The 22,692-nt window shown below is 44.5% G+C and overlaps 1 protein-coding gene across 1 annotated transcript in view; it reads right to left on the bottom strand.

Annotated features, from left to right (window-relative positions):
- The window catches only part of epha4l (eph receptor A4, like), a 44,418-nt gene extending 24,062 nt beyond the window's left edge, over window positions 1–20,356 (bottom strand). Inside the window, exons 1-4 of the mRNA XM_058080079.1 lie at window positions 20,088–20,356; window positions 18,654–18,721; window positions 15,932–16,595; window positions 1,087–1,242 (exon numbers count right to left, since the gene is read on the bottom strand). Of these exons, the coding sequence (XP_057936062.1) occupies window positions 1,087–1,242; window positions 15,932–16,595; window positions 18,654–18,721; window positions 20,088–20,184 (985 nt within the window). The 5' untranslated portion in view covers window positions 20,185–20,356. The remainder of the gene's footprint in view (window positions 1–1,086; window positions 1,243–15,931; window positions 16,596–18,653; window positions 18,722–20,087) is intronic.
- Window positions 20,357–22,692: the final 2,336 nt, after the last annotated feature.

The raw sequence follows: 22,692 nt of genomic DNA on the forward strand, positions 1-22,692 counted from the left end.
GCCCTCCTCCCACCCAGTCCACTCCACTGTGATTGGTCACACTCCCAAGTGCTCCCGAGGACTTCCGGAAATGTAGTTGCTAGTTTACAGTACAGCCAATCTGCAGCCCACATAAGGAAGTCCGAGTTGCAGTGACGTCAGTTGAACTATTAGTGTTGTTATGATTGGGATTATTATGTATATCTAGCCATTACAGATATTACATATCTTTCATGAAGAAAATAATTCCTAATCAAGCATTGTTTGAACCTACGCTTTATCAAACTCCAAAGGAGAAATCCAATCGAGCGGATTGTTGGGACTCTCATCTGATTGAATAAAATGTTGACTTGACTGATGAGTCCGCCGGAACTTGACAGCTCATTTGGGCTGGATGGGGAGCCAACTATGAGCAAAGTAACTCAACAGATGTTTTAGTTGGTAGAAATTGCTTTATGACACTTACTCAGTCATACATAAACATCTGTCGTATGGAAGTAGGACTGCTGTTATTTGGAGCAGAGGAGAGCCTTTTTTGTGTGATGTGGCTTGTCTTTTTCTCCTTACTTTGTGGACATTTCTACCAGCAGGAACTCCAAATACCGTGACTCTGAGGTGAAACGGGATCTCGAAGGGAATGAGTATCATGAGAAGGAACGATTGTCAATAGTATTTGTTCCGCCAATCATTGTGAGTTTGGCAAGGAGTAATAGAATGACTAATGAATGCAACTAAATCAAGAAAGTGACGACATACAGAACAAAAAGGATTGTCTTTGTCTCTCGTACTCTCCTCCTGTTCTGCAAGGACTGCGGTAAAACAAATCAGGAATGTGCCGGTTTATACTGAATTTGGATCTGGTGCACCGTGACTGATCACTAAGTACAACCTAGATTCAAAAAACACCTTCGAAAACATCCCACGGTTTGGTTATGCATGTGTACAAATGTGGGAGGGGTTAATTCAGGTTAACATTGCATGGACATATAATCACAGTATCACGTGGAGGCCTGTTGGAATGCACAAACATTGCAGTTGTTGGTGCACTCAATGCCTGCTTTGTAGTTTGGTTTGTCTAAGGCAAAAATGCGTTGTGCATTTACTTACGAGTGCAGGGCATGGACGCTGGGTCGGTTTCCGAGCGGAAGTAGCCCTTATCGCAGGCGCAGGAGGTGGAGCCCTCCCTGATGGAGTAGCTATGGAGTGGACACTTGGAGCAGGCGCCATCAGTGGCCAGAGCGCGATAGTATCCAATCTTACAGGCTGAAAGAGAAAAAGAGACATTTGCTTTATAGCAGCTCACTGTGAACGCTTGCCAGGACAATGCGGTTAACTGGGATAGTCATTGGGAAAAAAAATCTGATGATCCCAATTCCCTTAAGACATCACATTAAGAGACAATCATCAAGACAATTTAGCACTTGACAAGAAAAACAACGAGCTTCCTCGGAGCGTCCAACACAATCATTTTTCTTCACTTTCAGTCCTCGATGCTTCTGTTTGTTCCGACTTCCAAAGCAAACATTTCAGTATTATATTAGAATAGAAAGTACACATTTTCATTTTAAACAAGATTAAATGACTACATTTTTTTTTACAAAAGAAAACAGTGACAGCTGCTGGCGTATTGGACTACAGACATATTCATAGTTCATAAATGACAACACTTGGCCAATCAGGGGCTCTGTTCTTCACATTGATTGTTTTTTACATTTCAGGCACAACACACACACACATAAACACACACACACACACAAACACACACATATATCTCAATCTGAAAAGGTAGGGCAGGTAACACCCCTTTTGGCAACAGTAGTCAGCTTTCTCTTTGGTGACAGTTTGATTGGGGGGGGCTCATCTTTCAAGGAGTTTCTCCATCGTCTTTTTATTTGTATATTGGCCAAGGGAGTCTTGTATTTCATCCCAACTGCTGAACCGGAGGAGGCAGACAAAAGAGCAATTCTGTGAAAGGTGAAGCACATGCGGTCCCAACACCGATTGGACCAAACGACCCGTCGCTCCAGGAAGTTGCCATGTGCGGTCAGAGGTATTGAGGCAAGACAGTTGGTGGTTTGGCTTTTGGTAAATTGGCATTATAGCGATGCAAAGAGTCCAACTGGAGATAAAAATAGCACTCTGGCATGCAAGCCTTGCCAAGGTTAAAAAATAAGCATCAAAGATGACATCCTTTTCGAACATTTACAAATAATTCAGGAGTATTCAAACATGAGTATAAACATCCACAGAATACATACCAAAAGAGTTCTTTTTCAGTCCATGTACCAGTTTTGTTTGTACAATATTAATAATTAAAGGCAGTGTGTATGTAACCATGAAGCGGTAAAACTTGGAACGCCGTAAACCAAAGACCACCTGTCGTGATGGACTCGTAGTTTGCAGGGGTAAGGTGATCCTCTCTAAGATGCAAATCGTTGCCTATTGGCACATGCAATACATGCTGTACTACATACTGTACATGATACAAACTAACAGAGCACAGGAAATCCCCCAAACCATCAAATTACTGGGAGTCTTTAGTCTTTAGGGCCGTGATGTCTTCTCTTCAACTGCTGGATTAGCGTAGCACCGTGAGCTGGGCTAGCCGCTACCTGCTGAGCCTTTCTTCTCCCGCTCGGTTCATCAGGGCTAAATCTTCGCTACCGCTAAGCAAAGGGCCTCTTTGATTGGGGCCTGCAGGGGTGCGTGGAGCCTCCGTTTCTTTTCTTCGCAGTTGCAAAAAGGGGAGAGATTAGTCAGGAGGTGCTTCTTATTATCTCTATCTCTATTTAACGCAGTCTCCTGCACTGGAATCCGTTCTAAAGACACTCGGGATTGGTGGGGATTGTTTCAGGGATTTCAGGTGACAAAAGCCATGGCTGCTTGAACGGTTTGTACATGTGCGCTGACCAGAAAAGTGCGGAGTTGAGAGTGGGGTCAAGCAGCTGTTGGAGATGATGGCCTTCAGCAAAAAGCTGAAGAGAGAGTTAATTGAGTCCCAGGTTTCACAGTCTTTGGGTCTGAGCCTCTTTAAAGACACACGGTTTTAGGGGAAGCTACCTCAAACTGTGCACGCTTGATGAGGTTTTCAGTTATTAAGCCATCCCAAGCTGATCCTTGAGTCCCAAACTTGCAAATCCCTGTTTGCCATCTGACAAATGTCATCATCTGTGACGACATCTTTGAAAATGAAAAATGTGATGTCACCACACCAGGACGTGTTTATAGCAGCGACGACCCTGCAGACAGGAAGAGCGGCGAGGTGGTTGATGTCTAAGTCAAGTGAGGACTTTACGTCCTATCAGGAGAAGCAGCGTGTGCAAGGGAAGACAACCACAGCAGTGGGTGGTCTACGAAACTCTGGCTTTAGAGAGGAATCTCCCTTAAGAGTCGGGATTTATCACTGCCCAGGCCAGCGTGGCAAACCCGCATCCAAGCCCAAATAGAAAGCCTTCACACCGTACACATATTGCTTTTTTCTGGGTTTGATAACCAGCTTTCTGCAGCATGTTTTTATACGATGTGTTTCTTGCCCACTGATTGTCTATCTCTGTGGGCTTCCTTCCAGATAGTGCTGGTTTTTGTCAGGTGCCAAATCCCTTAGCTGGGAGATCAAAGGCAGACAAAAGACTGGTGACTTATTCTATTCTGAAAAGCCCCAAAACCCCTCATTGTGTGGGATGTCACATTCTTCTCCCCCCCCCTCCCACCCCCCCACAATCTATTTCATTCGTTCAATCCTCTTCATCTTTTCTCTTTCTTGAAGGATTTCTCCCATCCACATCCCAGTTGTTTGCAAAGGAACACATATTCAGAGAACAGGGTGCTATGATTGCTGATAGTTAATGAGTAGTTTTGTTTGTGTTGGGCGGCGGGATGCCGGTTGAATGAGTCGCACCGTATGAGGGGAGCAAGTAGACAAAAAAAGACAATGAGGGCAACAGACAAGCACGGAAACTAAAACCCGGCAAGTTTTCCCACGTGGAACCAGCCTACACAGAAGGCTTTGAAAAGTAATGGACGCCAAATAAAACCTCAACCATCAACCCACACACTCAGCCGCCGCAGCCCACCATCAGTGACCTGCATGCAAAGTATAGGTAGACTACATAACAAAGCGTTCAATACCAGGCACTAAAAGCTTGAGAGAAACCCTATGGAACAATAGTCCTCCACAACTCGGGAATATAACAGCCATCACGCAGCACGCTAACCTAGCCTGGCACGCTAACCTAGCCTGGCACGCTAACAATCCCCTCTCTTATGATAAAAGATGAGAAGGCAGGTTTCCTTTCTCTTTTCACGACCGTGCTTCATCTTCTCAGGGTGTTGAAAACCCCTCCACTGTTTTTTAGTCATAACAGACAGCGAGCATACTTCACAAGAGAAGTCTGAAGCATCTTCATACAAAGCTGCTCTTTCAACAAAAAAAGAAGCGATCAGCTTTCAGGACCCGAGGGCACAGAGCGCCTCTGCTCTTGAGAGGCCACGTCGCTATTCACGCTGACTTTATGCCACAACTCCTTTATTGGTTTCTCTCCGAGTGGATTGTGTTCCTGCAGGACTCCTCTGGTGGATACCACCAAGCCTGGATAGATGTGCTGTCTATTCTGACATAGATGAATAACACCTAAGAAGCACCGCCATAGATCTGCTCCACTAGTAGTCAGGATGACTGGCGCTGACTAGCTGTTGACCGTTAGCATCTGCCATAGCAACAGCAGGAGAGTGAAGCAGGTTACCTCATTAATCCTGTCACTCCGGGTTATTAATTGCCTCCGACCCTGACGGCGACACGCAGCCACACGGCCACGGAATCAGCGTGATGGATGAGGGACACACGGTCACCGGAGCTGATCACCATGATTGATGATGCACTCCATACTCATCTTAACCTTGACCTGACGGCAGGAAAGTCCAACATCATCTTTTAAGACGGGAAACTTAATGAGTCAGTAACATGTGGATGTTATTCATATTAGCGCTAATTAAGGCCACAGAAAGGTTCAAAATGTTAATAACATTCTTTCGATAATTGCCAAAGTTGGGCTGATGGTAGTCACGACCACGAGGTTCAATAGCTTTTGTGTCTAACGACTTTTCATCAGACATTGCAATGACTACACAGAATCAATGAGCTGAGGACAATTTTTATATTTTTTGCAATAAAAATGTAAAAATAATACCTATAGTACATAGTTTATTCCTAGTTCTCTACACCTCTCACAGCAGATGAATGCATTGGGGAGCCGCCTCACATTGTTTTTGGTGGGTGCATAAACCAGCAAAAAAATGAAATATTGTTTGGAATATTTCCTGCGTACCAAGCACTCCACCTTGGTATCGACACGTAGGCATTACCTCCATCAACTCCCTCCCAATTCCTCTGGTCTGGCACTGAGACTGCAGTACAATAGTTACATCACAATCATCTCAAGTAATCCACCCAGCCTCTTGGGAATGGGACCACCATTTCAAATGTAGGTCACAGGGTACACCCAGGTCTGGTCGTCAGCCAATCACAGGACAGACTAGATTCACACTCACATTCACCTGTGGACAATTTACACTCTACGTACATTTTAGAGTCTTAATTAACCCACACACACACGAGCAGAGCATGCCAACGCCACAGAGAAATGCCCCTCTGGATATTCGAGTGTCAGATGAGTGAATAGTTGCATCCGGACAAGAAGGCGTCACTGGGGGAAAAAGATGTACTACATAAGGGACACGAACCTGCAGTGTTGTGACCAGACCAGCAGACAGAACCACGTGACACTAAACTAAGGCTTATCTGGACTAACAAGTGGAATTACTTCTGCAAGTCACAAAAAATATCAGGAGTATGTCGACTAGGGTGAGTCATGTCAGTCAAAGTATTTGAATATTCGGTCTGTTTGTCACTTTTGGTCACTTGGCGGTGACGTCATCCTTTTTAGAAAGCAGCGGCTTGCTCGCCTGCACAGTAACAACAAGCCGACTTTGCCAGATAAAAAAAAAAATACAGTTTGAGGGCCCCCAGAACCGTTTCCATGTGGATGAAATACATGAAGTTTCCACGTAGGCCGCCTCTAAGCCACGTAAGACCAGCAACTGGGGCAGCGGAAGGTACAGAAACTTGGCCAAGGTATTGTCTTACTGCAGCTTCTTTCTCTAAGATCTCGGGGGGGGATACTAATGGGACACAGGTGGACGTGTCTTTGATTAGGCAGTACAGTTAAATGCTTTCCTGGCATTGTTTACAATGAAAAGAAGTGCATCTTAATTCAATCATAAACAAACAAAACAGGGCGCTAGGAGGTAGATGAGTATGCTAATGTGGTTACACTGCGGGACACACGTTTGGCAAACAATGGAGACAGACAAACGTTCCACTCTCTGCATGTCAAGGAGAATGGGGCAGGAAAAGGGAGGATGTGTGAGAACACACACAAACACACACTAAGAATAGGTAAGGGGAAGAGGAAGCGATTGGAAGGCGCTCTCAAAGGGGCCTCATATCCAATTCTGTAAACAAACGTAATCCACATGTTGAAACCAAACCACTGCCCAAATCAAACAAAGTCCCATATGGAATGATTTCACTTTGACTACAAATCAACTTTACACAACTTATAAAGTCACTGCTCGCTAAATATGACCAGCTAAGCCTGTCATAATCACAATAGGTATTAATAAGTAAAACCTAACTTCAATAAATGGATGTGCCTGTTTGAATTACATAACACAACATGAAAGTTGATTCTGGCGTTCCGTCCAGAAAAAGTTGCAGATCAACTACAAAACAAACATATGTCAATATTTCTGCAAAACCTGCACGAGCACACCTATAAATCATCCATCCATCCATTTTTCCATGCATCTTGTTCAGCCTATCCCAGCTGATGATGGCTAAAGGTCCACCTTTGACTGGCTGTCAGTCAATTACAGGACACATTTTCATACGCTGCCTACATATAACATAACATAACACAGTATAAAACTACCACAACTGAAAACTCCCAGACTGTGGTCCCAGGGACAGTTTTCATATGATCCACGTCTCAGAAGTGGCAGGGTGGCTTTTCAAGAGTCGGACTAAGTTGAGTCAAGTTTGAAAAGAAAGGTATTTTTAGGTTATTTGTTGACGTAATCTACGTGGAGCTTGCAGACGACAGCCTGTCTGGGGCCCCAAAGCACCTTCCATTGTGCATGGGAGGGTGTGCATGGCTCTCCGTGTGCTTTGCACTTCATTGTGTCTTTGCATTTATGACTTCTGTGTATGTATATGTGCCTCCTTGTACATCAGATTGGTCTTGGGTGACTTATTCCTCAAAAGTTCATGTCAACCCAGTGACTGTTGACTGTCGCCGCTTTACCCTTTGACCTATTCTGATGTCAATCTTCACACCCTCCGATGTCTTTGTCCGAGGCTGAGGTCATCGCTGTGGTGGAGGCAAACTCCCGAGCACTTAAAATGGTGGCGGCATACTCTTGGAATACTCCAACCAGGATTCCACGTTTATTCCTTCATTCCAGCTTAGCTAACCTATAACATAACGTGATGGTGACAGTCATACCGTCTACAGCCACTGCAGGTCAAGACCTGACTACAGCAGGCTTGTTCAAAGAGCAATCACCATCAATACCCATAACCCCCCACTTCACCTTTCACATCTCCGGTCATTTATCAGGCCAACTAGACAGAAGTCCATTCATCATCGTCATCCTCACACATCCTCTACACATACATGTACGCATCAATGTTGTACTTGGATACCACTATATGCACTCTTTTATTTTCAAATGCCTCCTTCTTTGCCTATTTCATCCCCGTCCCTCCTCCGACCGTGTGCCTGCAAGGGATTGTGTCTTTCCTCTTCCCCTTCCAGCAGTATTTGACAGCTCACTGAGGATCAGAAGGGATCATGGTTTCTAATCCCAGAGACGTGCCCTCGCATGGACACACCTCTGCCTTTGGTCACTGATCCGCAGCTTTGGATCCCCGCTGCTGAGAGCCTCCGTATACCAAATGACATTTGCAGCTTGCCTGGAGTGAGGCTGCGCTGCGCAGGAACCCTGAGGCGCGTCCGTGCACGTTTGCAATACATGTACATGATACATGTTTGTATGTAAACGCATGTACTCCCATTAGAGGTCCTTTTACTAACACGCAGCTTTAGATGGATTTAGGACTTTAAAGTTTGATGTAATCCAGGTATTAAAGGGCTAGCAAATGCAGTTCCAACAATAAAGCTTTCTTTGAAAAGGTTTGAAAATTGAAAAAAAAAATTTCTTGTACGTGGCAACGTAAGAGGATCAATAGTACATTCCATTGTGTTAGTTACGTGAGCTATCTTGGTTTACTGTAGCCCCCATAAAATTAGCCTGGACAAAGGATGATGAATTTGACTGATTTCAAAGAATAAAAACTACCAAGTTTTGTCATCTAGGACTTGCTCAAAGCAAATAACGACTGTTTTTCAACATTTCTCATGACTCACCAATCTCACAACGCAAGTGTAAATATATACTGTATACTTGGTGTGCCGCAGCTACCGTATAAATGATTCGGTTTTCATCAAAGATTCGCGCCAAAAGCTGTTGCGGTTACAGAAATAGTCAGTTTGTGTTGCAAAATCAAGTGTCCAAACAAAGCAACCTAAACGTTGCTGACTCACTGGCCGTGGATTTTTTTTATTTTAGCTTGACTGCTAAATAACCCAGCATGGGGCCAAAGAAAGGCAGCAGTTTGATAAAGAAGGTGAGAACACGATTAAATTCAATCTTGTGAGCGTCAACAATAAGTTCCATCCAGTCCGCCCAATATATTTACATATAGTCGCATTTTTTTCTGCATGTAAAACTATAATTATTCACTGTAAAATGTACTTAATAGTTTTGGGTGTCTGGAATTGAGTAATTTTTTAATTATTTCCTGTGGACAAAAATTGCCTCAGTTTTCATACTTTTCTGATTTGGTCTGACCTTTTGGAACAAATTCATAACAAAACCAAGGCAGCACTGTATTAATATATACATTCCACAAATATCAAATATGGCTACGTGTCTGTCTGAAGGGCTAAACCATCTTACTCTCACTCGTTCTTCAACAAGGCGATTAGATTGGCTTACCAAATGGCCTTAAACTTGAACACTCCTTACATTTAAATCTAGGATTTCCTTGGAGAATTACCCACAGTGCCATTTCCAAGCACTGCCGTGATTATAAATAGGGTTTGAGCTAATTAAAATTGGCCCCGTGTCCTGTGCCAGGGCCCATCAGATTACAGAGCATTCCTTTATTGCAAGGCTTTTTTGTCATAAGACCTAACTGATTGCCCCGAAGCAGCCTTTGATTTGGCCACCGAATCTGTGCCTTGGAGGGAAACGGATGAGCAACCAAGACCATCCGGTTAGGATGGGGAGCGCTTAGGAACTCGGGACAGATGTAGCCGCTTGAAGGTGTCTGCAATCACCCGGCCATTGTCAGGGAGTGAGAGTCGCCCATGCGTCTGATGAGCTGTCGGACTCCTTTGTCTGCCGCCTGAGATCCAACACCAACACCAACACCAACACCAACAGAAGTTGATGCAACAAGTGCACCAAGCGAATATAGACGAGATGATAGGTAAGATGCATTTACAAAGCAGGTGTAACGATGAATTGACCACTAAAGCATACCTTTCCCTTGTGGATTGTGTTAATCTACACCCCCCCCCCTCTTTCCTCCATCTTCTCAGCACTTTTTGGCCAAAAAGGCCTCTTTTCTCTCTAAAATAGCCCATGATGCCTACTTGATGGCCCTCCACTTCTCCTTCTATGTCCGTCTTTCTCTGCCTATACATCAGTCCATCTCTCTTTATAAACACCTCCTCTGCTTGCCATCTCGCAACTGAGGGAGAAAGGGGTTTTGGAGAAAGAGGGGAGGGGGGAATTTAGTGTGAGCTAAAGAAAAAGGCAGGGGCAAGAGAGCAAGGAGAAGAGTGTGCATGAGTGCGGGATAAAACGAAGGAAGACGGAGGAAAACAGCCGGAGGAACGGGAGAACGGCATTGAAGGGGCATTGAAAGAGCTGCAGGGTTGTGATGCTGAAGCCGGGTATTGATTCAGGGTCCTTTGACATGCTAATTGGCTCGCTGACTGCTTTAACCGCTCCCTCTACCCATCAAAAAGGATGCTTTTCAAAAAAGGATACGGGAGAAGAGAGGAGGGTGAATGATGACATATTCGTACCCCCAACATATGCGGCGCCAGCACCTGGGTAAACATCCATCATGGAAGTTGTCAAATTTGTGATGTGCTAATCGGTCTAGATATGCCAAAGGTGTTTGCATAAAAATGCACTTGTCAATTACTGTGTTTGACGGACAGGAAATGATATGCATAAGCACTAATGAATGGCAGTGAGATTTATCAGAGGATGACTGGATCGTTATCTTCTACTTTTTATGTTTGCGTTCAAGAATGACCCAGGAGGCTCATCACTCTGATTAATTTGGCTCAATATTTTATTTTTCTTGGCTGTTATGCCGTCCATCACGAGCAAAATAAATGATCTACTGTATACTGAAAAGTGAAAGGTTTTCCCTACCATTATACTACAGCAGGGGTCGGGAACCTTTTTGGCTACAAGAGCCATGAAGACCAGATATTTTAAAATGTGTATCTGTGAGAGCCATATACATTTTTTTAAACATTGAATGCAATAAAATGTGTGCATTTTTATGTAAGACCAACAGTTTTAGATATAATGGGCTCTAATTACGTAGACCAGGCACACTAACCCACGCCAAGGGGGTGTGGCCAGCACACTTTTGTGAGCAGTGCAGTGTCCAATAATAAATCAAATACTTGCTGCCATTAATGCAACTTCTGCTGCTGCATGATTTTGCACCGTACTCCGTATATTTCATTCTTTTGGCCATCTTTGCCAGAAGGCTTGGTTCTGCAGCTTTAGCTAGGTGACTATTTGACTAAAGGAGGAAAGTTTACATTTACATCTTAATGACCGAGGGACACTACCGCATTACCCAGTAATAATCGAGTTTTGGTGTTTGACCTGGAAAATATCATCAGGAAAGATAGATATGGTCGGCCGTATTGCAGTAGAAAACAGATGGACTGATTAAAATGCATAAGAAAGTTGTTGATTTTTAATATTTTTAACAGTCATTTCTGTGATGTTTACTTTAAAATGTTAGCAAAAATACATTTTTATTGTGGTAAATGCTTGAGAGCCAGATACAGTCATCAAAAGAGCCCTACCTGGCTCCCGAGCCATAGGTTCCCTACCTCTGTACTAGAGGGTGCCTCACTCCTCAAACTCAAAGACCGATGATTCCTATAAATGTTGTTCGAATGTTGTATTCTTGTGTTAACCAATGCCACAGTTTCAAGTCATGAGGATAGTGAGCCCTCAAAGAAGTTTGGGATGGCTCAAAATGCTCGGTTTCAAAAGGCGTGGTAAAACTGACCCTTTGTGATGTCACAGAGGGGCAGACATTCTTATATGGACGTGTCTGTAAGCAGATAGCTGTCAGCCCCCCCTCAAGCTTTGCTGCCTCCACCCTCTCCCAAGCTCGTAAAGCCGCATTTGTTTATGATTCCTAACGACGCCACCATCCGGCACAGCTGGGTATTATCGACTCATTATCAACCATGTTTCCATGCATGCGGGAGTGGGCGTGCCTGAAGGCGGGCTGTGGGTGGAATACATTAAAACTGACCGTTTTCACAGGAACCACGAAATCCAAAAAATGACAGCTGAATAGGTGCAGATTGTGGAAGATCTAGAAAGCTTTGTTTGCTGGCCCCCTTTAATTACATCCTAGTTGCAGTGAGTGAGCCGTGGCTTTTGAATTTGGACATTTTCTATGCTGTGTTTTATAAAAGATGGCAGCGGTGATCATATATTACTGTCAAGGGGAGGGACGGGGTCGATCCAATAACGATACCAGTGTCATTTATTTCCGATACCAGTCCATGAGCCACGTCTCTGTGCTGTCAGCTTGATGTTGGCAGTAAATGTAGCTAAAAGAATATAACGAAATCTTTTTCACAATATTTCAAATAAATGTACTCTTCTGATTTGTGTTTTCTTTGGGTACTACACTTGGCAGTGTACACACATCCTAAGTTGTGTAGCCGGCGCTGTGGGAGCAGCAAAGCCATCAAGCAGGGTCACGCTCCATCACCGGTGGCTTCCTGCCCTTAACAGGGCACGGCCAGGAGAAAGAGAAAGGGTGATGAGTGTCAGGAACTGTGAAGGAAACAAATGCTGAGGCAGGCCGGCGTGCCATGCAGGAAAAGCATTTCAGCACCTTAGCTAATGATGGCTGAATTACCGCCACCACCCGCGTCGCCCCTCCCTCTTTGACCAGGCAAGGAAAGATTTGTGCATTAGAGGGGAAATTCTATTAGAGGAGAAAAAAGACACTAGTTTGATACTTTAAATCATTTTTTCAGCATTAAAGAAGGTGCAGTGGAGGATTTAGGTGAAAAATGTTGTCGCTTTTCCAACGTCTCTTTGGTGAAATCTTTGTGTCTATTCAGCAGCACAAAATGAGCCCCTTTGGTGGCGGGGTGAGTGATGAGTACATTCACCTCCACTGCTGGGCTCCGCTCTCCTCTCAACGTCTATGCGGGTGTGCTAACGCATACTAATGAGTGTGTACATCTGCAGTGCATATTTGCAAATAAGCTTCTACTTGACTATATTATACACCGCTCACAAAAAGGGAGAAAGGATATTTGGCTGAACAAATGCACAGCGACTTTACAGCTGAAGGGAATTTGACCTTATCTATCATATATTGAGTGTTTTCTGCACAACAGGTTGATTATCACACAAAGGCGTACGCCATGCCTTTTTGTGCAAAAGATTCTCCGCATTGTTTTTTATTCCTTCAAACAATAACAATAAAGAGCCAAGGTCAAACCCCCACATCACTAACCACATGGACAGTCAGAACGGCGTGTACGTTCAAATTCAATGCATCCTAAAAGGAAAATGGAGGCAGTTTAGCGGAAGAGACACATGTGGCAAACACATCCATTTAAAGACGAAGGAACTGGAGGACTTAGTCTGTTTACATGAAGCCACCAGGGACCATCAGGCTAAATAGAATTAGGTGGTGAACTTGGAATTGTACTCCCAAGTGAATATTTAACGCTGTCATCAGATGAAGAGATAACGGGGGTGAATGTGCAAAGGGGATGGACTCCCTAAAACCTCTTCACTGGTGTCTCAGATAAAAACGTGTCCCCAAAACACACACGGATACACACAATCACGCACCAACATACAACTATGTTGTGATGGAAAACAATTACTATTTAGACTAAAAGAGCCATTCAACAAAAGCTTGTTTTACTCCAAATGATGTTGACTCAATGCAGACTATTAGCTTTGTTGCATTTGAGGCGATGCTAACGATGATACAGGATGTGCTGATTGGTGATGAATTGCATGTGTGAGCGTGGGAGGGGTTGGTGGGGGAGCTGACAGCTCCGTCTAAAAGGTCTGTCACCTTCACGCCTCAACCGCACTACGTCCTCAACAAACACAGCTCGGAGATAAACAGCTTGCATATAAACACGGAAAAAGCCGGCTCCTTTTCCTAAAAACAAACATGATGACGACGTGGAAGTCAAATTGATGCCAGAGTCCTTCATCCTCCTCCTCTCCCTCCCTGACCAGACAAATTGTGATTACCGTCGCCCCAGAGTGACATATGTAGTCCACTAATCTCCCCTCACCCACCAGCACATCAACGTCCCTCTAAAAGTATGAACCCTCACCAGATGAGGAGCGAGAGGATGCCCTGACCCCCACCCTTCCACAACGGAGCAGGGAAATGCAAAAGTAGAGAGAGAGTCTTCCCTTTTTTTTTTAATCAGTGGCCCCTTGGCCCTCAGCGCCCCGGTTGCCCCTCTCTCGCCTGAGCCTGGAGTCGACACCCTCGCCAGCCGAGGCCCACCTCCAGTGCAGACATGGACTCTACACAGCTGTCAAATCCCTGACGTCTTAATCAATCCTGAATCTGCGACCCTGTCAGACCGAGCCTAAGATGGATGCGGGAGGGGATGACCTCTGACCTCTGCCAGGGGTGGAGAATGCAACTACTATATGGTCCGGGACCCCCACACACCCACCCAGGAACACCAGCCACACTGCCCCAAACAATGATGGAGGAGGGCCCATTCATCCTGGGCTGGGAACCGGAGGCTGAGGTGCTTCTATGACCCCGCCCACACGCGCACGCACGCATATGTATGTAACTTTTAACCCTTCACTCACTGCCGTTTACTTTCCCAGGTCACCGCTAGCACCGCTGCTAGCTAGCAGGCGTGCAGTATGTACTGCAGTATATACTACAGTATACGTATACTACAGTATTGTGTTTCCCAAATCAAATGGTAAAAACGACTGCATAAAACGTGTTCATCTAAATTACAATGGTGCTTCTAAATAAAACAAATGAAACAAAGATGCTGGATGGCGGGGAAAATACATCCTCTATGGCATATACCAACCCTTTGTTTACCAACCTCACGTTACCAACCTTACAGCCCTTTGTTTTATGGTTGTTAAAATTTGAACAAAGACAGAAAACGCATGAGTTTGCATTGTATTTAGTGAAATACATATATGATCCTCTGCCAACTAGCAAGAATCCCTAACAGCACACAAATTATTCCTGTCTGTTCTGAAAAATAGCTTTAGCAATAAATAAAAAACGGAATAAATTCAAGATAACAATCACCCTTCTTCTGCTCCGCAGGCTCCGGTGATGGATGGAACGTAGAATACCAGTCAGCGTACCAGTCAAAAGTTTCCAAAGCATGAGGACGTGTGTCCAAACTTTTGACTGGCAACAGCGTACAAGCAAGAGGGAACGGGAATAATCTAGGTACGTAAATCCAATCCAACCGTCCAAAGATTCATCTTTGAGGTTGTAGTATCTGTGTTGGCGGTACAGGAAACCTTGAGGAACCGATGAATGCGGTCATGTCCGCAGATTGAAAACAACCTCAGCCAGAGCGCTAAATGCTAGTTGTGGTTGGGGCTTCCATCTTGACAATGACCCAAAACAAACAGTCAAGGCAAAAAAAGGAGTGGTTGAAGAAGAAGCACATTAAGAACCGGCCCTTAATCATACGTATATAAGATACTGTTCTAAGGAACAGTATCAAAACCTTCAGGATTTGGACCAACACCCGTCCTGCTGACTGACCACTGCTTTCGGTACTTGGTTCCTCCATCAAGTACTAAGTCACTTTGTGCTTGATGAATTTAATTATCACCTTCGTTCATAGTTTTTAGGAGAATATTTAACATGAATGAAATACCACAGTCTCTCTTTTTCCCGTCCTTAACACGGGGGTAGGCAACCTGGTCTTGGCCATCAAAACCCAGCAAGACTGGACGATCACCTAATTTTCCCGGGTGAGCACAAGCACATGTAGACACAGAGGACCATCTGGGACCACTCGGATGGCTTTGCTGGGGCTCCCTCAAGCAGCTAGAAGCTAGCCCTAAATCACCAGTCCTGTTTGTCATGCAATTAGTCCGAGATAAAGACCGCCTCATAAATAAGGAGAGGCGTCCTTGTCGGCCTCCTTGTTAATCACCCATGCTCAGCCCATGACCCCCATTGCTGAGGCCTTGTGCTCATTTGGGGGGGGTGCACCAGTAGACTATTGTGACAGAATCGGCATAAGTTTGTCTTGACTTGTCTTCACCCCAATAAACATTCCAACTGTCTCCATCTCACGCCTGCTTATGTTCCTGCTCGTATCTGTTTAAAACCGCATTAAAACTGGATTAAAACTGGATTATACCATCCGCAATCAAACTCCTGGCCTCATCTTGTCGTCACAAGTCATCAAGGGAGGAATCCCATTGCAGAAAATTACCATTTGGTACACAAAAAAGGGTAAAGGAAGAAGCACGGAAGGTTTCTTACCTTGGCATTCCGCACTGCGTTCCTCAAATCCGGGGTTGCACAAGCAGTTTCCGATGGGCACCAACCACTCTCCGTCGGCTCCACAGTACATTTTTGGAATTTCTTTCTCCTCCGAATGATCTACACATGATCCGCGAACCTCCACCAGTGAGGACGTATCTGCTCCAGTGATGGTATCAGGAAACTGGGCCAGGTTTCGCACCGCCAAAGGACATTTCTTGTAGAAGACCCTGACCGACACAAGGGCGATGCACGCTCCGACGTCCTGGAAGGCTAAGTAGAAGCCCTTCCGCGTCAGCGCACCGACATCGCGCACCTCCGTATTGAGCTTCATGATGCGATCTCCGATGTCCACCTGAGTGAAGCTCTCGTCTGCAGCGATGGTATCAATTTTGGCAAACTGGTTCTCTCTAATGTAGCGCTCTTTGTCGTTGTTTGACTCATAATAGTAAAGATTGAAGGTTTCCTTGCACGTTCCCATCAACCCGGGAAGGCTGTTGCAGTCTCGAAGGGTGAACTTGATCTCGATGTAGACCCGCTGGGCACCTCCACGAGGAATCCAGTCCGTGCGGAGCCAGTTGTTCTGGTTTGGCTCCATGACGTTACACACCTGGTACGTCCGGATGGGAATGTTCTTCTCATCCATGATGCTCACCTCCTCCCACTGTAAAAAGCCCACGACCAAAAAGGTTACCAGAGAGCTTTGGAATCTATCTGTGAGATCACATGACTCCAATTTTATGGAAGTTTAAGTACACCAATCAATGATTGTTGAAGTAATGATATTTATGATGCCAACACTGTACATAAGTATGAGCTGCTCATGTCTGGAATTACACACGCTTGGCAAAAGAACACGCCGGGGAGATTAGTCAACTCATCAGTCTCAGCAGAGCCATTCATTGATGGCCAAACTTAATGCATATTTTATGAATTGCACCTAATAGGCGTGTTATGTTCAAATTCACACCCATAGAGATATTGATATTCATGGGTTTTGCTTGACTGCGAGAGAGGAAATCTGTAATTACAAAAATGCTTAAGTGATGCCTTTCTTCCACTACTTGGGGAGTAATACTTATAACCCACAAGCCAAAAAGCAGGATTATATGGCTGCTGTCTGGAACCATGCAAATAGCCTCATATAAGCCTGCTTTACATATGAATACCTGATGAGAAGTTGGAGGCTGAGACACACACGTTCATGTCATAGTAGGAGGAAACCAGGATGACGGCCGCCTGAATCGCATCCCCCCGTATGGCGGGATGAGTTTTTGTCAGGGCCTCCTTTATTTTACATATGATCAAATTCCCTTCTTGATATAGCTTCACTTCACTACCTCCAAGGATTCAAACGGTGTGTTTCACAGCATGCGTCTTGTCCAGAGCTTGGCTGTGGGCATTAAAACCATAATAATATTATTTGAGGAGTGAAGAATAACCCTTCACCTGTCACATTCAATTTGGTCCCTTATCATACACAACTTTATTTAAAGCTTCCATAAGGTCAAAACATACACTACTTCCATCCATCTATTTTCTATGGCGCTTATCCTCGCTATGGTCGCGGGCATGCTGGAGCCTATCCCAGCTGTCTTGGGCGAGAGGCGGGGCCCACCCTGGACTGGTGGCCAGCCAATCACAGGGCACATATAGACAAACAACCATTCACACTCACATTCATAGCATGAATGCTAACCTAGCATGTTTTTACAAAACATGTAATACAAATTTCTTTAGTTTTCACAAAGCATCACATGATTACCTTGAGCCCATGGTCAAACTTACAAAGGGGATGAAAAGACAGTAAGACATTTTGTGAACAATAAGCAGGATGTCTGGTATTTAAACCTTTAAAAGTCTGTTTAGTTATTTAATGGTTTGTATTTATCACAAAATAGTCATCCTTTTCCATATAATAAATAAACAAGTATTTATTATAAGTATTTTCCCATCACAGGAAATACATCACAGGTTCCCTGTCTGGTTGGATGATAGACTAAACTGACCTGCAAAAATCAACCTAAGATCAGACTGACATGCGTCTCACCTTGTTCTAACAATTACCATTAATCATCATTTTTTACCTCATCAAAGCCATTGTAGACATCTCATTAGAGCAGGAATCGTGCTTCAACCTGCCCTGTCCAGGGAGAGCTCAAACCCCTCCGGTGGCAGTAGCTGAAGCCCACTCTACCCACTACCAGTCTATACTCTACCCTGTATTCATCCATTCCAGAGGACCTTTCCCCTAGCAGCAAGCCGGCCTACCCCCAAATCCTCCCTCGCTATGGTAGAAAAGGATATAAAGTTTCTCCACAAAGGCCAATTCAATTCACTCGTCTATTCAGGAAACCTGACGCCCACTGCAGGATCACCCTCTGACCGTCACAGGGAAGGGGAACAAGGAGAAATGGAAGTGCGTCTGTAGAGGGAACTATAAGGGGGTTCCAGAAGGTCTTCATAGGGCAGGATAGCCGTTACCTTTAAGATCGCAGTAAATGTACCTTGATATCCGCAAGGCAGACAGCACATAATACACAATATATAATCTGGGATCCCAGGGAAGGCTTCACCCGGATAAAAACTTCCCAAAGAGCATTGTGTATTTATTTAGTGGTCTATTCCAAAGATGCTTCCAATGGAAGAATAGATATTGTTTTCATTTTGCACAATAAGGGAGCATCGTTCTCACAAGGGGACACTTGTTTGCTGTACTTACCCCCCCTTCTGTCGGATTGGCCACCCATCCCAGCTCCCCCTGTGCGGCTCTGGAGTCCAATAACGTGACTGGAAAACAAGAACAGGAGAAATGAGCGTGCGTTCTCAGCTCTGACAAACGTGGGCCTGGAAAACAAAGTACCATAGGAGCCATATTGAAAACGTGTCCATGTAAATTACCCCAAAGAATAACAACTTTTGATTGAGTTTCATTCAATTAACAAAAAAGAATGATTTGGTCCCATTTACTCAACATCTGCTACTCAGAAAACCGTTGTATGTCAAAAAAATCAAAAACATTATATTCATATTTGCAACAGTAATACATGTTGAAATATGCAAGGGTGTCCAAAGTGCAGTTTGGGGACCATTTAAAGGCATGAGGTTTGCGTTTTCCTGTACAAATACAATTAAAGAAAAACAAAAACAGCAGAATTTTCAAAAATAGAGAAAGAAAGTTAAGCTGCTAAACTGTTGATACTAATAACTAATAATAATAGACATATTTGTTTGTGTTTTATATGAATATTACATTCATTTGTATCCTTATTACAACTTAAATAGATACATAAAAATACCAAGGTGTTTCTTGTACACTCTTTTGATTTTTCCAATAAGTTCCCTGAGGTAGAAAACGTTTCATTTTTTTCCAAAAACGTTAATAATACCATATAAAGGTGCAAAAAAGGTGAAAAATAAAGCAAGAAGGCACCATGCAAAAAGCAAAAGCTGAAATGTATTGGAATATGACAATATATAATATATATATACAATGTATATACTACTAACTTTTGGATTTAAAAGCTTTTTAAAATATCAAAGAGGCCCCTGGATTCTTTGTTTTTGACATTGCTGGCGTATAGAAAATATAACAGGATACAAAATATAACATTGTGTTTGTTTGATACAACAACTACAACATTTGGAATGAAAATATGGCTAACTCTATGAAAGCATGAAATTTGTTATATGAAAACAGCCGTTCTGCGTATCTATATCTGCGTATCTATATGTGCCTATCTATATGGGCGTATGTATATGTGCGTATGTACATATCCACAATGACGTTTATAACATGGTGTAAATATGCCATTAAGATTTTAGGATTAAAATTCCAAGTCTAATCCCAGGAATATTCGGGACGATGCTGAGTAACATCCTAACGTTTCGGGTAAATTATGGCATGCAAGTACTTTACATTGGATGGTAATGTATCAAGTAAATGTACACGTCTACGAAGTACACACTCTCCATGTGGCCAAAATGCATAAATAGAATAATTCAATCCGGCATGAATCCGAATTGATGCGCAAAGTGCAGAGTCGGAAAGGCTTCAGTTGTGAGCAGTTTTGCAGGAATAAAGAGTATAAAAGTTCCCCAGCGTGTCCGTGTCCGTGTACTTCCAGCTTGAAGTACACGCCAGACGCCGTCTTACCTTCATTGGGTGGATATGTCCGAGTGGGAGAAACAAGTGTAGAAATCACAGAAACAAGAAAGGCAACCGTGAACAAAATCCCCGCCATGAATGCCATTTGTGTCTCCGTCTAGTTTTCCTTTTTCTTTATTCTTTTTTTGGAAGTTGTTCCTCTTTTCCTTTCGGGTCCTGCTCTCTCCCTCCCTCTTCCCCAGTGGAATAAGGATGGAAGCGGACACCAGCCAAAGACCCACTCGGCTCTCCACAGGCTGGAGGTGGGTCTTCTCTGACGTGTGGAGACCCCGTCAATCCAAATAGGAAAGGGGGGGGGGGCGACGGGGGGGCGGTCGGCGATACTGGAGATTTGGTATCGAGACGATACCAGATGAATACGGGATCCGGGGTAGGGATACCAATATTTGTTTTTTTTAATGAAAATGGTATTTAATGATTTTGCGAGTTCCTTTAGTTTTTTTTTTATCATGATTATATGGAATTTAAAAAGAAATTACGATTCATTTTTATTACAATCAAGTTAAGCCAATAATGCAACATGACAAAAAACATACAACAATATACAATAAGTAACAACATCAACAAAACATAAAATGTAAAAAAAACATAGATAAGACTGAAAATATCGATATCATTGCTCTAGAACCGACCCGGCACAACTCAACCGTTATTGGTATCGACACTGTCAATATTTGGATCGATCCGTCCCTCCTGAAAGTGGGGGTGTCGCAAATAGCGCAAGAACACCCCTACTAGCAATTGGAGGATGTCCGGATGGAGATGGACTGGTGACATTTGCCAAGCCATCATAACATTGGGGGGGGGGCATCGAGTGGCATTTAGGATAAACTACTACTATCACAACGATGCATTTATGCATAATTCACACACTTGATTTTAGCCTGACAGTAACATTAAAGTATGCACCCATCCCTCCATCATCCTCATAGGACCCACATAGGACCCTCATTGGAGCCTCATAGGACCCTCATTGGAGCCTCATAGGACCCTCATAGGACCCTCATAGGACCCTCATAGGACCCTCATTGGAGCCTCATAGGACCCTCATAGGACCCTCATAAGACCCTCATAGGACCCTCATTGGAGCCTCATAGGACCCTCATAGGACCCTCATAGGACCCTCATTGGAGCCTCATAGGACCCTCATAGGACCCTCATAAGACCCTCATAGGACCCTCATTGGAGCCTCATAGGACCCTCATAGGACCCTCATAGAACTCCTAAAAGCCACGCACCAGTTGTCTGTGCTGATGCGGCTTGTCTGGCTCCAGTCAAGGCAGAGCTGGTCCAAGGTGAGCCGAACCAGGCCGAGGTCGCCACCTAGCGGGCACATTGACGCCTGTTCTGCCTCCAAATTGGATTGCAGAACAAGCAGGACTGTGACCTCCTTAATATGACAGGGAATTCCACTTTGTGGAATTGGCAGCGGCTATTTGGGATTCCAATCACTTGGTGTCGTGTTATTGATGATGAAACACCTCAGCAAGCAGGATGCAAGCAAAGATTACATGAACCCAAGGCGCCATTAGGGGGACAGGGGGGTTTCATAAGGGGGGGGGGGGCTTCAATGGAAATGCTTTTCAACTATTATGATGTCATCTTACAGCTTGGCATCATAAGTAATGCTGTTTTATTGATGCCATGGCGACGCCTATGACGGGGGTGTCCAAAGTGAGGCCGGGGGCCATTCCTTGTACCGTTTTATTTGCTTTATCTACTCAGTAGAGATCAGTCGTCCACCAAGGCTGAAGTATTAATCAAAGTGCCTAATTGCCTAATCCTGCTGACTCTATTTGTCCGGTTTGATTATTTCAAAATGGCTGGTAACCATACCAAAACAACAAATACTGTACAGGGTGACCAATGACCACGGTTTGGTACAAATGATCCATTGGAACACAAGAATTAGGCATATATTGATGTTTGGTGAATATTAGGTAGAATTATTAGGTACAACCAGGGCTCCTGTTTGGGCTCCTGGTCTGCTGCTGCTAAGTCGGTTGTTCCTGGTCTGCTGCCGCTAAGTCGGTTGTTCCTGGTCTGCTGCCGCTAAGTCGGTTGTTCCTGGTCTGCTGCCGCTAAGTCGGTTGTTCCTGGTCTGCTGCCGCTAAGTCGGTAGTTCCTGGTCTGCTGCCGCTAAGTCGGTTGTTCCTGGTCTGCTGCCGCTAAGTCGGTTGGCTGCCGCTAAGTCGGTTGTTCCTGGTCTGCTGCCGCTAAGTCGGCTGGCTGCCGCTAAGTCGGTTGTTCCTGGTCTGCTGCCGCTAAGTCGGTTGTTCCTGGTCTGCTGCCGCTAAGTCGGTAGTTCCTGGTCTGCTGCCACTAAGTCGGTTGTTCCAGGTCTGCTGCCGCTAAGTCGGTTGGCTGCCGCTAAGTCGGTTGTTCCTGGTCTGCTGCCGCTAAGTCGGTTGTTCCTGGTCTGCTGCCGCTAAGTCGGTTGTTCCTGGTCTGCTGCCGCTAAGTCGGTAGTTCCTGGTCTGCTGCCGCAAAGTCGGTTGTTCCTGGTCTGCTGCCGCTAAGTCGGTTGTTCCTGGTCTGCTGCCGCTAAGTCGGTTGTTCCTGGTCTGCTGCCGCTAAGTCGGTTGTTCCTGGT

This window comes from Doryrhamphus excisus, chromosome 8 (assembly GCF_030265055.1).
Source record: "Doryrhamphus excisus isolate RoL2022-K1 chromosome 8, RoL_Dexc_1.0, whole genome shotgun sequence".
Lineage (NCBI taxonomy): Eukaryota > Metazoa > Chordata > Actinopteri > Syngnathiformes > Syngnathidae > Doryrhamphus > Doryrhamphus excisus.